The sequence below is a fragment of the Argiope bruennichi genome, chromosome 11 (assembly GCF_947563725.1).
Source record: "Argiope bruennichi chromosome 11, qqArgBrue1.1, whole genome shotgun sequence".
Lineage (NCBI taxonomy): Eukaryota > Metazoa > Arthropoda > Arachnida > Araneae > Araneidae > Argiope > Argiope bruennichi.
Window position 1 is genome coordinate 23,189,843 of NC_079161.1, and position 18,787 is coordinate 23,208,629.

General features: G+C 26.9%; 1 protein-coding gene across 1 annotated transcript in view; it reads right to left on the reverse strand.

Annotated features, from left to right (window-relative positions):
- Positions 1 to 457: 457 nt before the first annotated feature.
- The window catches only part of LOC129956959 (SET and MYND domain-containing protein 4-like), a 33,160-nt gene continuing 14,830 nt past the window's right edge, over positions 458 to 18,787 (reverse strand). The window contains exons 10-19 of the mRNA XM_056069018.1: positions 13,678 to 13,738; positions 13,429 to 13,574; positions 11,092 to 11,507; positions 9,074 to 9,147; positions 8,873 to 8,991; positions 6,381 to 6,488; positions 6,225 to 6,291; positions 4,469 to 4,582; positions 2,728 to 2,899; positions 458 to 935 (exon numbers count right to left, since the gene is read on the reverse strand). Coding sequence (XP_055924993.1) covers positions 800 to 935; positions 2,728 to 2,899; positions 4,469 to 4,582; positions 6,225 to 6,291; positions 6,381 to 6,488; positions 8,873 to 8,991; positions 9,074 to 9,147; positions 11,092 to 11,507; positions 13,429 to 13,574; positions 13,678 to 13,738 — 1,413 coding nt within the window. The 3' untranslated portion in view covers positions 458 to 799. The remainder of the gene's footprint in view (positions 936 to 2,727; positions 2,900 to 4,468; positions 4,583 to 6,224; positions 6,292 to 6,380; positions 6,489 to 8,872; positions 8,992 to 9,073; positions 9,148 to 11,091; positions 11,508 to 13,428; positions 13,575 to 13,677; positions 13,739 to 18,787) is intronic.

An 18,787-nucleotide genomic window follows, 5' to 3' on the forward strand; every position in this document is an offset into this window, starting at 1 on the left:
ATTTACAATTCAAAATTAGTTATAATAAGGAACAGCATCATCTTCTTTATTCAACTAATGATCTAATAATTTTTTAATTTATTTTAATGCCAGCAGCTTTTACATACAATAATATGTCCAATACATATTTAGAATAAAGTTGTTGATTATTTACTTCATTAATAATAGAAAATTTTATAGACTGGTTTATTTTATTATAACATATTTATTCAAAGCTTATTTATGAAAATGAGGTAAAAACACAATAACAAAATCATTATTATCAACCAAATATAGGAGCTATGCAACAAAACTTTTGCAATTTCTGGAAATTAAAATATAAAAATTTCAACAGTTTTTTTCAGAAAATAATTTTAGAATGTTTCATAAATTTTCATGCCAATGTTTTCATTATTTTTATTGAATTACTATACTACTAATATGTCAAATCACATATCAGTAGTGCTTAAACAATAACAGCCAATAATTTTTAAAAAAAATCGACATAGCTACAAAATAATTTTATAAAACTTAAATGTATGTTGTTAATCCTTCATATACAATTATTCAAAGTGTGAATACATTCTTTAAGTGGACATCCTTTATTTACATAGCTTATTTTGATATTTTACCCTTTACTTAAACACTGAAAGGATTATGCCCTCGAACACCCTGCTGTGGACAAAGACTTAGTAAAAAGATACCTGACAAAAATTCCCTTTGGCCAAAAATCCTGCATGCCTAGCATGACTGAGCAGAGCATTAGCAGCACCAGAATTTCAAGCAAGGCTGCAAGTTTGAAGAGTAGCAATGGAATGAATTACTGCTCTAAGAACATTTCTAGTTGCTTCTGCTTCTGATGAATTTCTTTCAGAGATTCATGGTGTGGCCCATAGTGGATGGAGAAGATGTTACATGACTTCTCAAGGACAGATTTTGCTTCATCCAACAAATTCCTGAAAATAAATTTAATAAATTAATAAGCTGAATTAAGTAATATCTCATTAATCATATAATAAGCAAATATATATATATATATAATAAAAAGTTTGTTGTTGAGATTAATCTTACTTTGTAATTAACTAAGTCCATTAGTCGAAGACTCATAATAAAAATGAAGTATGGCATCTTCTATTGGTCTTATAACATTAGAGAAACTAGATATGAATTAACTTCAACTATAATAAACAGGAAAATGTTGCCTGTCTGAAAAATTTTCAAGGGAAACTGGTCTACATTTATGTTTTGATTAGAGGGAAACCTCCAATAGCCACAAGTGTTTGTGACTGCACAAAGTTTGTTGTTTTGCAATCATTCATGAAATTTTTGTCACTTAAAATATCTCAAAGCTGGTGCTTTTCCTAAACTAGAAAATAATTTAGCATAGTAAGCAGTTGAGAGATGTGTTTCTTATCTAATTTTCCTTTAATATATTTTTTAAATAGTAGGAACAAAGACTAATAAGTCACAAAGAAATAGTTATCTATTTCTTCAATTACTTGCTCAATCAGTCACAGATTGTTTTCTAAGGGAAATTCTTCTGATGTAAGAACTTTGTTTTTCATGCCTCTAATTTAGTTGAAGGAACACAAAAAAGCATGAAATATGGGACTGCCTCGCAAACCCAATTTCTCATTTAAAAAAAAAAAAAAAAAAAAAATGCCCTCTAGTTGTTGGAGAAGATAAGACTAGTCACTCTTCAAGACATGCTTGAATTGTAACAAAGTGTGACATGCTCAAGACTTTCATACTGTATTCTAAAAATCAGGGTGACAGATTCCAATACTCTTAAACACTTTAGAATTCTAGACAAGCCCCATATGTAAATATTTATATTATCTCTAATCTTTGGTAAATAAGCAAATATATGATTTTAATTAATTAAGTGTTGAATTGCATCCCCACCTATATTATATATATATATGTAATGATATTTTAATTCTAATTTCAATTTAATTAATTTCCAAGATTTTATCTTAATTTAGCCCATCGTAACTTCATTCTAAAATATTCTCTTATTTTGTGATCCAATTCCACTTTTGGTTTCATTAATCCCTTTGTAAAAATAATGCGCCATCAGTACTATGTATTAAATGAAAGTGATACTTTTACCCTTCAAAAGATGTCAAAGGTCACACGTGTATTGAATTGGCGCCTGGCCAGAAATCCAATGTTATATAAGGCTAGTGATCATCTGTTTGGCCCTTTTTTCTCTTTTCTTACTTCTGTGTGTGCCGCGCTGCGTTTTCTTGTATATAATCATGCTTACTACTCGGAATAGAATAAAACAAAATTAAAAATACCAAGTCTCTTCACTGTTTCGAACCTGCATTCTACTTCAATCAAAATATGTTACATATTATTTAGCCGACAGGATTAAAAATCCATTACATATATATATATATATATATATATATATATATATATATATATATATATATATATATATATATATATATATATATATATATATATATGAATAATAAAAGATTAAAACACTATGTTAAATAAGATGTCATTTTACATTCAGTTAACTTCGTTAAAAAATTGTAACATCACATATAGTATAATGTATACCCATTATTGGTATATTTACCATAAATAAGACCATCTTATATAAGAAGTAAATTAATCAGATAAAAGGAGTATTTGAATTGCAAAATTGCTTATTTAAATCAGGAATTATTTCAACTAATTTGGTCATTAAACAAACACTTGGATTTAATGGAATAAAGTATCCATAGCTACCTGAATTCTTGATCTTGAGGAGCATGTTCATGGGTGGCTTGATGAATGGCATTGATTAGAAGATCAGAAAACTTCTGCAGTTCATTGCCATATTCAATACTATTCTTTCCATAGATGTGCTCAGTGATGACTAGAGTTGGTCGCAAATATTCCACAGCAAGCATCATTTTGTCTATGTACAAGCACAAATAGAATATCCAAGATCAGAGAAACTTCATAATACTTTATTAAGCCCAAACAGCATTATATCGTTAACTTACTTATTAATTTAATTCTAAATACTGAAAAAAAAAAATCTAATTATAATATGAAACAAAACCTGTATTTCTGCCAAAATATATGACTTTAATACTATTGTCAGATCAAAACTCAGAGATGTGATTGACTAAAATGCAAAAAAGAGGAAGCCCAAAAATTCACAAAAAACAACACATGAAGAAAATACATTCAAAAAGTATGAATTAAATATTTAATGAAATTATACAGTTAATATTATCAAAACGACAGCCCAATTGGCTTTTATAGTCATTTCAAAATATTTATAAAAATTAGAAATAAATAGCATAAGATTTGACCAAAGGCACTTTTAGATGTCTATATTAAAGACAAATTTATATATATAAGCATATGATTTTAAAGCAGAGTCATGGCCGAAGACTTAGAATTATTAAGTTCACTTTATTGCACCTTGGGTGGTAGGCATTATGTACAAGCAGACGCAACAAGCATAACACAGAACAACACAAAACAAAATGAGGAAAAGCTAATGAAAATTTTACCAATGTGAATATATACTGTGACATTTTAATAGGGATTTCCAACATTTGTCAATCACAGGTAAGGGAATCTTTTAGAAGGAACCTTTAAGGGATCTTTTAGAAGAATTTGTTTAGATCAGCAATATTTTATTACTTCACTCGGAGTGTGGGAACTTGTAGCCTCTTATCCGATTCAGCAATTTTACAAAGCTTCTGTTGAATTAATTAAATAAAAAAAGTGGAATGAGATCGAGAAATAAGAGAATATTTTAGAATAAAGTTAATATGGACTGAATTATGATAAAACATTGGAAATTAAGTAGATTTGAAATTAGAGTTTAAAATATCATTATATTATATTCATATATGTAAGACTGTAAACATGATGGGAAATCCAATAGATCACTAGAAATATAGCACATTTTAGCAAACATTTCATCAATAGTCAATGGACATTTGTGGCATATCTAAAACACATTAACAGTTTTCTTTTACAGATCTTTTACAAGGTATGAATCAATTAGAAGTTTCAAAGTTTACTTTAGAGCATCAGTCACATTGATAAAATAAGAAGCTTCATTTTGTTGACAAGATTTATACATGGAAGAAATTTTTGATACTCTGGATCTCATATTTTCAAATGAATATTTTTCAGCAATTTAACAGCTTTGTCAGCTACGGAGTGGAGGGATGTGCAGCAAGAAAAGAAGAATTTTTACACTCTCTCTAATGTAAAAGATTACTAAATTGCTAAAAAAAAAAAAAAAAAAAAAAAAAAATCTGCTAAAAAAACAGACCCCCTTTCCCCCCCCCAAAAAAAAAGTGGAAAGCAGCAGATCTATGAAAGAATCACATCCAAGAAAAAAATCCCAATAAAAATAAAATCTTTTTCATTTACAAATTTTTTAATATTTAATTTAAATTGGAAGGCAAAAAATATCATAAATGACTGTTCTATATAAGCAGATAAAAAAAGGTCATACCTAATGAGGCATAGCAGCATGCTAGTTGATCCTGTACCTCAGAAAGATGCCGATTATATTTGTACATAACTTTTTCTCGGATTTTATGGCATTTCTTCAGTCTTTCTAGAGCATCTACAATGCATAAAAGCAATTAAAATTGTTTAATTCTTCATATTTTTAATTAATATATTATGTTTTATTGTATAGTTTAATTTAATGAAATTTCAGGCAGAAAATTTTGTAAATACTCTCAAACAAATGCCTCGAGCTAATCATATATTTTGACTCTCAAATCATTCTTAAATGTGTATAACATACATTATTCACGTTTAAATTTCTAAATATCTATTGTTACAATTCATTGGATGTAAAAACATGATTTCACATTTTTAAATACATAATTTAGAGGAATAGCACCAATTGCAAAGATTCTCAAGGCAAAAATTCAAGAAATTTTCAGCAGATCTTCAAAAACAACAATTTTGGAACTCAAAGCTATCTCATTTAAAAGTTAATATTTTATAATTACATGTTAAAGTCAGTTTTATTACTTGGTTATTATTAATATTAATTATAATTATTATCAGTATATATAATTGTCCATCATTATCTGTAATGCTGGGCAAAATTAAAAATATCTCTGTCTTCTTAGTTTGCATCATTATTGGATGCAAAATTCCAACATGTTTTCACATCTGAAAATTAAAACAGGTTTTTTTTTTTATTGTAATGTTTAAATGGATTTATTAATGGTAAGTGAATTAAGCTAAAGACATGAGTAAAAATGTAATCATAAATCTTTCATTTTTTTATGCTTGATTGCAGCAAAGATTGCAATTTTTATTATTTTATGTTCAAACTGATTTTCGTGATTAGTTTTGAAGTGAGAGCCCATCAACATAATGGATAGAGAAGATCCCATTGCAAAGAAATAAAACTTTTAATGAAGTTTATGATTAAATCAAAAACCTCGTTGAAGTTACTTCAAATAATTGTTTTTAATAAGACTTTCCACAACAGCTTTTGTTAGCTAATCTTTAACAATCACATCCAAAATGTTGTTAATACGATAGCAGCCCGACTAGATGCGACACAAGTTAATAATAATCTATTTAAGAATTCAGTTATAACTAATAATTACCAGTCATTGTTAATAACAGCCAGTTAATCACTGACTATAATATTATATATATTTATATAATATTTAGGCCATTTTATTTTGAAACATTATAACTATTTATAGGAATTGAACTGGCAAAAAATATGTTGTAGACTAGGTGGAAACACTTGTCCAGTTCATACATAAGCTACCTAGCTCAAAGGGGATGAGGAGAAATAATAGAAAGTTGAAATTTTCTTCTCGTCAAAATTCCATTAAGTTTAAAAACCGGAAGGTAACTAAACTATCTTCATCAAAAAAAGAAAATCATATTGGAAATTTTTATTTGCATTTTGTCAGCCTGCTAATGATGACAAAATACAGACTTATAAAAAAAACTGGAATTTCTTAAAACAATGAATTGGGCCAAGCATAAATATCAAGAAGTAAAATAAATATGTTTAGCTTAATAATAAAATGAACAAATTTATACAAAAAGTGTCTGCAATATTAAAAATGCTACAGAGCTAAGAAAATAAAAGAAAATTAATTGATTTCAATAATGACAAAGCTTGATTCCAAAATCCCTGAAATCCATGTTTTGACAGAAATGGATCATATCTGAATACTAAAAAGCAATTTTACACAAACAGAAGCAATTTATTTCATGCTTACCTTTAAAATTACCTTTGGCAGCAAGCTGTAGTCCTTGTACAAACATATCATGTGCAGTAAAAACCTTCTAAAAGAAATGCGACATTTTGAGAAAAATAAGTGGAGAAAAATAAGAAAATAATAAGGATATTGAGAAGTTCATGAAGTGAACCTTACTTGTAGCTGAGAAGCACAATCCTGACTTTTATCACAATCTAAACATGAAGTCCTATTTGTATTATCAGGGGCTCGTAGAGGGCCACTACAGTATGAACACTTTAATGCCTGGAAAAATAGTGCAATAAGCAAACCGGTTTGAATATAAAATCGTACAAAAGAACCCTATTAAATAAAAATAAGTTGTATGCAAATTACAATACAGGGACAGATTATCCAACAGGCAAATGAAGGCCTTGAGAACTTTTTTCTTGTTGTTACCAATTTTGTATTTTTCATTTATACAAATAAGACATTCAAATTCATTTACATTAAAATCAAGTATTGCATAAATTTCAAGAAAATATTCCAATATTATTTGTTTTTGACATCTTTAAATTCATCAATAGATGGTTCAACATTGCTAAATAGCTCACAATTTAACTTCACATAAGAGTATTTAGATTATTATAAGAACTTTATAATTTGTTTAGTATTTAAATTAAAACTATTTCTAAATTTATTTCTTTCCATGCATGAGATAACAAAATGAATTTTCTCGTCGGTGATTGCAGTTGAAAGTTTCGTTATTTAATGTTGTCACAATATTTGATATGTAAAACTACTTATATAGAGATTAAATTAAAAACATGAAATTTTGGTAGTTGTGGAGGTGAAAGGGGAGTCATAAATCTTGCCTAGACACAGGGCCTTTCTAGCACAACCTTATCTTGAGTATTATTATAAAATTTAAAACAATAAATTTTATGAAATATCAGGTATTTTTAAACAGTGTTTGGATTTGGTAGTTCTGAGTGTTCGAGTCTCGCAATGCAGGGAAAATGACTTTACAATAAATAAAATTCAAATCTAAATAATAATTTTGTAAGTGTATTAATAATTGATTTTGAATGAATTTATTTATTTCTCTTTCTTTTTTTTTTAGTATATTGTTTAATATATTTCTTACAGGTAATACAAATGATGCATATGTGTATTTTTATCTTTGTATAAGATCAAGTATATATCCTGAACTACTAAGGATTAAAATTTCTGCTTTACTGCAGAAATCTGCTGGTTCTCTGTAGATCATGCTACATTCTACAATTACTCTGTAGATCATGCTACATTTAATTACATTATGAGATGCTTAATAGATAGTTTTATATCAAATAAGGAAAAGTAAGAATATGTAATCCAAGACATAATTTAAAAATACCTAAAATCTCATTTTCAAATGAATTGAAAAGGGAGGAAGCACTTTCCTTTTCTGTGCAAAAATCTTCATATTATGAGGAGATCTTGAAATTTGAGTAGCTGGTTTTTATTTTAGCTGTTAAGTCATAGATATAGTTCAAAGGTTCTAATAAAATTTTAAAGCTTTTTTCTTTTTTTCCCTATATAATCATTTGAGAAGTATCTATGCCTTTTTCTAATTTTTTTCTCTCTCTAAATTACAAAACAAAAAGATCTTATTTCTTCATGCATCCATTCAAGCAAGAGAAGGAAAGAGTCAAAACATTTATAATTATTTTTAATAAAACTTTGATGAATAATATTCGCAATATAAATACTGAAACATATGAAAGTTTACTGATATTTTCATGTCATTTAATTAAATAATTAACTTTTTATTCATAAAAGGCATGAAAATATTTTTTTATTAAATGATGCTATGTACTTAAGAATAATTATGCCTTTAATTAAAAATAAAATATATCTACAGATAAGAAAAGCAAATGTATTTTTATGCATAGCTTGATACTCAAAGGACCATTGGATCTAAAGGGCCAAATTTGGCACCAAACGATATACTTTGGGGAACAAGTTCCTTTTTAATTGATAACATAAAATTTCAGATTTTTCGCCGATACTTTCTTTCCATAAACATTTATAAACAAAAATTGTTTTCTGTTTAAAAAGCATTTGATTTGATAAAATTGATTTTAAGATCATGAAAATTATCTTAAACTCTAAAGCATTATTTATTAATGATGTCATTTCAGTAATCTTGGATCTTTCTCTTCTTTTCACGATTTTTTAAAAAAAAATATTTTTAAACATAATTTACAAAAATACTTTTCATTGTTGCAATGAAAATAAAACAGTTTTCATTTTTTCTACAGATATTTAAATGCATGATTTTCTACCATTATTGAAAATTAAGAAAAGTTTTTGTTTATTCTTTATGCAGCTTCCATAAGGGATAAAAAATTGAAAATATAATAATATTAGAAGTTAGATCAATAGGGCAGTTACATTTTTAATGGCACTATAAGACATGGAATTAGATCCTATTAGAAAGATTCATGTATGTAATAAATAGAATAGGTGTAAGCTATTGAAACAGCATGACTTTACTAACTATCAAAATTTGATACTAAAAAAATACTTTATTGAGAAAATCAAAAACATCAAATTAGGCATTAGATATTTCATTGAAATTAAATATAAAAATGTTTCCATCTGGTTACCAAAGGTTTATTACAAAAAAATCAATATTCATAACTCACTTGAAATCTTTGTTCCCTTTCATCCTCATTTACACAAGCATCACACTCACAGACAAAGAAATATTGTTCCAGTAAAGCTCTTTGTCTGTCCTCACGAGGCATACGACGATAATGTGGACCTGAAATATTCATAGGTGTGTAAAATAATCCTGCAAAATGTGCTCTGAATTATTTTAATGAAGTAACAAAAAATAATTTTACCATAACAATTGAAAACTTCATGCCCTGGTTCAACATCGGTGATTGAACGAACTATCAGCACATTTTTACAGAAACTATAAATAAAATATTTTTTAATATAATGTTCATCAACATGCATAAATAGTACATAAATAATTCACATTAATTTTATGTCAATTTTTACATAAAGCCAAATTTACACTTAGAAAGAGAAGTACTTTATATATATATATATATATATATATATATATATATATATATATATATATATATCAGAGTCTGCAATGTCTAGATAAATCTATTACACTTACAGCCTTGGTATTTGGCAAACTGATAATTTAAATAGAAACTCAATGCAGCTCCGAGTCTGAAATTAAAATAAACTTTTATGTAGATAAATTTGTATTTAATATTTTATACTGGTCTATTTTTTTTTTTTACCATGGTTTTATTTCTAAGGATTTTATATAAAAAAAAAATTGTACCCAGTGAATTGAAAAAACAATTGTCATTCTAATGAATTTGCTCTGAACCTTTCACTTAATTTAACATTGGTCAATTTTTTCAAAAAAATTTTGAAAACTAAAATTTTTTTATCCAGCATTCTAATATTGTTATATTTAAGAAAGAAAAAAAATGAAGTACTAATTTAAACATTTCTTTCTTAAACATTAAACAAAAATGGCTGAAATGTTTTTATTTTCATTCATTTTTAGTTAAATGTAGACAAAGTTTCCACTTTTAATAAGGCAAAAAAATCTCTTTCAATCATGATTAATTAAGGATATATACGAATCATTAAAATACTATACAGGACTATCTTTTGAAGTTTATTGATCCATTTGAAATAATTTTAAATTTCATATGGCATTCCTTCTTTAGATATTTACTTACAGATGTCCCATTTATAATTCTTAAATTTCATTTTTTTCAACAAAAAAAATTATTAGTACAGCAACTTTAATTTGAAATCATTTTGTTGGTCAGCTTTAGTTTAAAATGAATAAGACTATTTATAATAGTAATTATATAAAATAATGGAAAAACATTTCATAAACTTAAAATGAACTATCATTCTATTTTAAGAAGACAGCCTGCTAATCATTCTGAGAATTATGAATACTATTTCAATACAATTTACAATGCTAATAAAATAATTTTTAGAAATAACTTTCATATTTCAGTTTCTATTTTTTTTTTTTTTTTAAATATATCTTTATTTTCCTTTATTACTTTTAATTTCTATCTGCGTATATTACTGTAAAGAAGAAAAATAAGCATAAAAATCAATATACTTTTCTTTTTACTTGGTTTCATACTTCTATTTTATATTATTACTAACCGCTTCCTACTGTTTATCCATCATATTAATAGCATTGATTATGTAATCTCAATCAACTGTGATGAACCGCATCTTATCACACTAAAAGTTTTCTGTTTTAAATTATATTTGCATAATAAATACAGAGAATTTTCACATTATGCTAAGACTGCCTAACTCTGTCATATATAACTCTGTCCCAAAATGCTTGCTTTACCAAGTTTATAAGACGATTTTCAGATTAAGCAAGATCATCAAGATAATAACTTTATTTAGCAATTTCAAAAGATTGCCAAACTTCATATTATATATATATATATAATGGTTTCTTTCCCAGATTTAATTGGCGATTTTCAAGTCAGCCAAGCTTGCCAAGATAATGGATTTACAAGGTAATTTTGAGATTACACCAAAATTACTAATGTTCATTATATGTTTGGCGACAGTTTGATTTTTTTTTTGGGGGGGGGGGGGAATTTATCTTAAAGGTTGCAATTAAACCCAAGTACATAATTTTTGCTCAAATCATTGCAATTTCCTATTTTTAATTAATGGCTGCATGAATACTCTAAAGTAGAAAAAGACATACTCCTTACCCAAGTTTTCCTAAATTTTATTTAATCCTTTCCTTATTTTGGGGGGATAAATTATAAATTTGGCAACTAAAGTTGGATGTAGGAAATACTTTAAAAGAAAATGAACGGATATAAATTATCACCTTGATATAACTGTAGGATTGCACGAATGGTTCATCAGACTCGCTGATGGGAAAATGCCAGTAGCTACTTTGACTTGTCTTTGATTGAGGACTGAACTTGTATTATTAGCCTGAGGAGCAGCTTGCAGCTCAGTGATTGCATTCGCATTGCAAATAAGCTGCAAGATATGACGAAGCAAGAGGCCTCCAACAAATATCTCTAAGGAAGCAGGGCCAGTTGGCATCTCGCTTTCTTCGACCGAATTGACGGACAGTCGAGAATGGACGGGACTTCTGGATTTGTGTGTTGGTGTGGAAGGTGCTGACCCCACCTTACTGTTCAGATTGCAACTAATGAGTCTTTCTCGTAATGTCTGGCTCTCCAGAGTGGCAAAATAGTTGAGTTTATCCAACAACATCAGTAATAGGAGAGCAGTCTGGAAGTAAACAGCAGTATTCACAAATAAAGATGAAATAAAATTAATATATTAATGCCTAACTTAATTTAGAACAAAGATTTTATTTAATCTTATTTAAATTGTATGAAAAATGCCAAAGAGACGGTAAAATTAAATTAGAATTTATTTTTAATTATTAAACAATCGTGTAAAAATGCGCATAGCTATGTTGCAAATTTTTTGAAACTTAATCAAAATTTTAGAAACTAATTAATTTTAAATTCTTACCTTCAAAAATATACCAAAGTACTTAATTTTTTTTTAAAAAAAATGAGCACTTTGACTTTAAATTGCAGTTAATGAGCACTATAAGCTGATTGAAAACAACTTAACAGTTAGGAATTTCGGTTCATGTATTGACTTTTTTAAAAGTAAAGAAAAATTCATTGTTTAGTTACAGAAATAAAATGTAATTGTCCTACCAAACAGAGATTGCCAAATTATGGATTGAGACAAGATTTTAAATTTCATCTTCCTACAATTCAATTTACAAAAATTTGATGATGGCTTAATATCTTTCTTTATCAAACTGCATACTATAAATATTTTCTTGTACAATTATGTTTAATAAAAGCTTTTGTTTTTCGCTCAAAAATATTCCTTTCCAACCATACCTTCTTCGGAAAGAACGCATGCTGTTCACGTCTGGAAAAATTTAATGCACTGAGAATAAAGTAGGTTGTTATAGATTCAGTTTCTAAAAAGTAGGTCATAATGTTTAAAAGTTTTGGAAACTTTGACAGGCAGAATGCAGGGCCTTAAGGAATGTATTATTTTTAATTTCACATGCGTTTGAACATATAGGTAAGGTATCATTTGATTACATTATTTGATAATGACAATAATATTACTTATTATTTTTTGACAATGATATATTGCAATGAATTCTTTTTATTTGTTTGGTATGTGTCACTAATCATCTGTTTATTAATAAAGATAATTTAAATTGCAATCATTTTGTAGTTATTGATAAAATTATTTTTTATGATTAATTATTGAAATGTTTTACTAAAAATTTAGAGTGTATCACATTTCAAAATTAAGGTATTTAGAAACTGAATAAAACAAGAAGCTTATTTATAGCAATGATTTCATTTCTTATAAAGAATAATATACAACATATATCTTCTATGGGAATTTATCAAAATTTCATATCGATTTAAGAGTTGTTTTTTTAAAATTTCAAAGTTTAAGAAGACGTTTTAAACCAATAAATAAAGAAAAATAGTTTTAAAAATGATTTTCTAACTAATAATTAATATTTCAAAGCAAAAATTAAAAAGAAAAATTGTTTCAAAATAATAATACGTTGATTTCATGATATAGTAAGTAGGTGGAGAAATTTGTTTAGGTTACCCTTACATTGATTTCCCTCCTCCCTCAAGAATGGGGTTTACAATACCATTTAAATGGGCAATGAAAATTGCTGGCCGTGCATTGAAATGAAATTTTGTCACATTAAATGCTTACAAAAGATAATTATTTCTTGATGATGTAATTTTAAATAATTTATTTTAAGATTTGAACAATCTTTAATTCTTCTTCTTATTATTATTTGTTTGTGAACAAAATATAAGAGAGAAGGCATTATAATTACCAAATAAATATTTAGTCAGTCACCTAAACATTTGTGAAAACAATAATTAAAAAAATGCACTGAACAAATATGATATTTTGTATGTGAAATTTTCACCAAATTAGCAGATTTCTAATAAATTTTGAATGAAATCCATTGAAGAGAAGTCAATCTGTCTGTCTGTGCAAATGAACGCAGCAACTTAAAAGCACAAAAAGCTAGATGGGTGAAATTTGGTACTTATCATCAAAGCTGCAGATGTATTATTTAAAGGAGAATTCTGAAAACCCAGAAGATTAGCAATCAGGTAAGATAATAACATACCAGTGCATACTGAAAGGTGTCCTCTGCAGGCATATCATCATGAGCTACTAAATGATACACTGCAAAATAATCACTTCTGTATTTTCCATCAGGAAAATCAAATGGATAAACAGCATTGGATGATTTGACTAGTTCTTCTCTATTTTCTGAGGGAAAAGAATAAAGATAATAAGTGGTATGATATTAAGACATAGGTTTACATGCAAAAATAAATAAATAAAAATAAAAATTGCAAAACATCTTTCTTACCCTGAATAAAACTCAATGCTGTAACAAGAATTACTCGAAAACTGAGATGAGCAATACCAACCTAGAGAAAGAAAAATAAAATTATAATAGCAATCTCTCTTGATGTGTGTGCGTGGATCCATGTGTTTGTGTGAAAATTCCTAAATAATTTGTAAGCTATATAAATACAATTGAGCATAAAAAAGTTTTTAGTAAAGGTTTTGATACAATTAATAAAATAGTTCACTTTCTTTAAATAAAAACAAAATTTTCAAATTATTTCAGTTCTACTGTCGCCATTCCAATCAAATTAAAATATCAGAATGCATTTTATTTGTTTGGTTGACTGCCAACGACAATGTTCAATAAAATTTCATTTCACTCTATAAAGGTATGATTTAGCATTGTTTATTTATATTGTCTACAGATATTCAAAACTTGGCTGATGCAACTGTTAGTTGCATTTTATTTAGAAATAAAGCTACAAACCTTAAGAGAAATTTGTTGTTTATATTTCACATAAAATTGTTTTTAGAACAAAAAAATTATACACATTTTTAAAAAATAGGAATACAAATATTTTCATCCCAAGTGATGTTTGATATGTCTAGTCGAAAATAAAATTCCCAATCATAATATATTAATATCAATTTCAAATAAAATGTTTCTTTTTTCTGTTCAATTTTAATTATATACTTTCAAATGAAGTAATTAATATAACATTTCATATTTTAACATTTTGAATTTTCAAATCAAATAAAACTACTTTTTAAATGCCAATTCAATTAGAAAATACCAGAATTTGTCACATTCTCCATATTGTTTGATTCTTGATCACTAGTTAAACCCTTATTGTTTATGTGATTTTATTATTTATAATATTTTGTTTTTATTTAATTACTTTATTTGTATTTTTATTTCTTTGTATATGTATTAATACAGTAAAGATTAATACTGAACATAGATGGCGCAGTATGCGCTAACCCATATGTATGTTTGGAATGTGGGGGAAGCGCACTTAAGCTGTTTTTGTAAACACTTCTCCCTGAGAGTTGGTGTCAAACTGGTGCAAGTAGGCACCGCTCGCTCTTTTGTTAGCGGCAAAAAGAAATATTTGTTTGCTCTTTGTTAGCGGCAATTTCTACTTTAATTGTATATAGTATTATGTGTTACCTTATATATGTGAAGTCATCGTCCATGTGTTGTTATATGTGTGTGTGTGCAAAATAAATAAGAAAGGACAAGAAAGCATCTTTCCTTGGCTTAAATACACACAACCAGCTCTACACTTATCCTCTATCTGTCTCTATACTTTGAATAAATCTTACTTTCCACTTGAAATTTTTCCTCTATCTGTCTCTATACTTTGAATATTCTGGATAATTTGCAAATTTAATAATCCTTGAAATTCTTTGGATTGGGAACTCTTAACACTGCTACAGCTACAGCAGACGTTCCTTCAAAACATAGTTCTATTGTTATAACCCAACAAAAAATTTTGGTGGAGGGGGGGGGGTATAACTGCACTCAACAGAATTCTTCCTACAGTTAAAATCAAACACAGAAACCTCAAATGAACTTAAAACACAAATGAGTATTGTTGAAAAATAACAGAGCAAAATTGAAAAACATGGTGAAATATTTTGATATTTTAAGAAACTATCAATCCATAAATAAACAATGTGCAAAAACACCTATATAAATTTTCTGAATCTATATAATAAAATATAAAATATACATTGTATTTAGAGAGCGCTAATGCTGCTACAACTAAAACACAAATGAACTTAACCAAAATTAGAAATAAATACTAAGTTAACAGCCAAAGAATCAAAAAGAAAGATTAAATGAATCCGGTCCGAAGACTTTCTCAAGGGTCACCCTCAGGCAAGGATTCAAACCAGGGATTTTTTCTGTGAGGGGTCTGACTTTCGTCCAACAAACTGACCCCTCGTGACCTGAAAATCCCAGAAAATTGAGGTTTTGGAGATAAATTAGTATCACAAGATTAGAACAAGTAAAAACACTAGCAAAAAAAAAACAATCCAAATAAGACCACAGCAAATCAAACCACAAAAAACATGAAAATAGAACCAAAAAACTAATATAAACACAAGGCAAAATACTTACAAAATGAAAATATGTACTAATATATATGAGGAATATTTAAATAGAGATATTATTACAAAAACTAATTGGTTAGAGTTATGCAAATTTAATATTAAAGAAAACTATGTTTTTAACGGAATAAATTTTTATAAACAAGAAAAAGGAATTCCAATGGGAACAGCTTTTTCAAGTGCGTTAGCCAATATTTTCCTACATTATTATGAAAAAGAAATAATTAAACTTAACTTAATAATAGGCTGGAGATATATTGATGACTTAATTTTGTTAAATGTGGATAATCCTAATGATATTATTAATTGTTACCCGGTGCTAATTAATTTGTAAGTTGAATTAGAATTATATTCATTAGTTAGAAGTTCTTTATAATAATATTTACAAATTAAACCGAAATTATTTGCCGATTTATCTATTACTGTAATAACAAACCTCTCTTTTAAATTTTTTATTTCTTTTTTCAAAGCTTTGTTGAAATAAATTCCTCGTTCTTTAGTTCTAACATTGTCTGCATTAAATTTTGTTTTAATGTCTTCTAAAATCTTTACTTTCCATTCTCTGAAACCTTCTTGAGGGCAATAGTATATCCTAGATAATTTGGAAATAAAAATATCCAAATCTTGTCCGATAGAAATTAAGATTTTTTTAATGTTAACTTTTTCTCTTAATCTTAATTTCGTGCACCTTTCCATTAAATCTCTTAAAGAGTTAGAATCTATAATTTTCAAATTCCCTGTTATAATATGTCCTTTGTCAGCATCTATATAATCTTTATAAATATCTTTGTTACAATTACAGTCTGTCTTGTCTATCTTATTTAAATTTTTGCTATAGTAATTATAGTTACAGATTCTTTTTCTTAAAGTTGCTGAATAACTAAATGCTATTGAAGCTATTGCATTATCCTTTAAAGGAAAAAATTCTTTATTGTTGTGCATAACTTTAGGTTTTCGAAGCAAATATCCAAAAGTCTCACTACACAGCATTCTTTATTTAAATTACTTTTAGTTTTAAATAGTAAATCTTTTTTTTCCTATATTAAGCTTGAATTTGATAAGATCTAGAATTATGAATTTAGTGAATGAATTTTCAAACTTTAAATCTTCAAATTTGTTATTAATAAACCATCTAATTTTATTTTTCCTAAAGCCAAATAGATATTTCTTAATTTTAAGAATATTTTCATTATTATGTTCCAAATTACACAAATTCTGAAATTCCTCAGGTACTATATCAGAAATGCCACCTCTACCTTTTCCTCTCTTAAATCTTTTACTTTTGTTTTCATTATCTAGAAAGTCTTTAAAGATATTAAGTTTGTTATAAATACAAATGTTATCCAAATCCCCGTAACCTTCTCCATTTAATTTGCTATTGAGTCCATAAGGAAACAAAGTTTTTAAATTACATATATAAATATTTTCCAAATCTAATCTTCTGTTTAAATCAATAATATTATCTTCCAGAATGTAAATATTAATGTTATCAAAATTATGACATTGGAAGTGTAGTAGCTCATAATCAAAAGACTCATTTTTACTAAAGTTTTTAATAGCAGATCTGTGGCCATTTATTCGTTTATTTAGTTCAGTACTGGTTTGTCCTATGTAATTCAAATTACATTCTTTGCAATTTAATAAATAAATAAGATTTTTATTTTTACAGAACAATTCTAGATTTGAAATTTCGTTATTAATTTGTTCTTTATTAGCAAGTGGACAAGTCTTACATTTTTTGTTATTACAAATTCGATATTTTTTAGTATTTTTAAATTTTTTTAAACAAAACAGTTGTGCAAGTAACTTTTTGTCCATGGATGCTCCAAGCAGAAAGCTATCCACAGTGCCCCTTGGTAAAGTGCGCGACGGGCCATGCGCTATGAGAAAATCTTTTATTGACCTTTGCATAATTTTATTTTAATGGTACCTGAAAGAAAGAAAATCTCTTTGCCTCAATAATACAGAAATCTCGAATCAAATCCAAAAGGGAGAATTTTTTATTTTTAAAGGATGCATTTAGTGGAAAAGCGCAAATGCAGCTTAATTCCAACCAGATGCAGGAATAAGAGACTATCAATCCATAAATAAACAACGTGCAAAAACACCTATATAAATTTTCTGAATCTATATAATAAAATATAAAATATACATTGTATTTAGAGAGCGCTAATGCTGCTACAACTAAAACACAAATGAAAACTAATATAAACACAAGGCAAAATACTTACAAAATGAAAATATGTACTAATATATATGAGGAATATTTAAATAGAGATATTATTACAAAAACTAATTGGTTAGAGTTATGCAAATTTAATATTAAAGAAAACTATGTTTTTAACGGAATAAATTTTTATAAACAAGAAAAAGGAATTCCAATGGGAACAGCTTTTTCAAGTGCATTAGCCAATATTTTCCTACATTATTATAAAAAAGAAATAATTAAACTTAACTTAATAATAGGCTGGAGATATATTGATGACTTAATTTTGTTAAATGTGGATAATCCTAATGATATTATTAATTGTTACCCAAAAGAATTAGTTTTAACTCAAACAAACGAAAATCAACTTAAAGCTAATTATTTAGATTTAAATACAGAAATTGATAATGGAAAAACTTTGATAAGTATTTATGATAAAAGGGATGAATTTAACTTTAAAATAATTAAACTTAGTAACTACCATTCTAATTTAAACTCTAAAATTTTCAAAAATTTGATATTTTCACAATTTAACAGGATTAAAAAAATTTGCAATAATAAAAGCTCTTATATTTTAGCAACAAACAATCTCATTAAAAATTTAACTATTAACGAATTTCCCAAAAACTTTTGCAATATAGAAGTTTTGATAAGAGAGGGTCTGTTTAATTTCTGACTTCCTCCCATTTGTTAGCTTTGAGTTTTAGTTCAATAGATGACGCTTCAAGTTTGATGACGATGCATTATGATGAAATGTGGTAGGCGGATATAGCTTTAAACGTGGAAAAATTAAATTTTAGTTTAG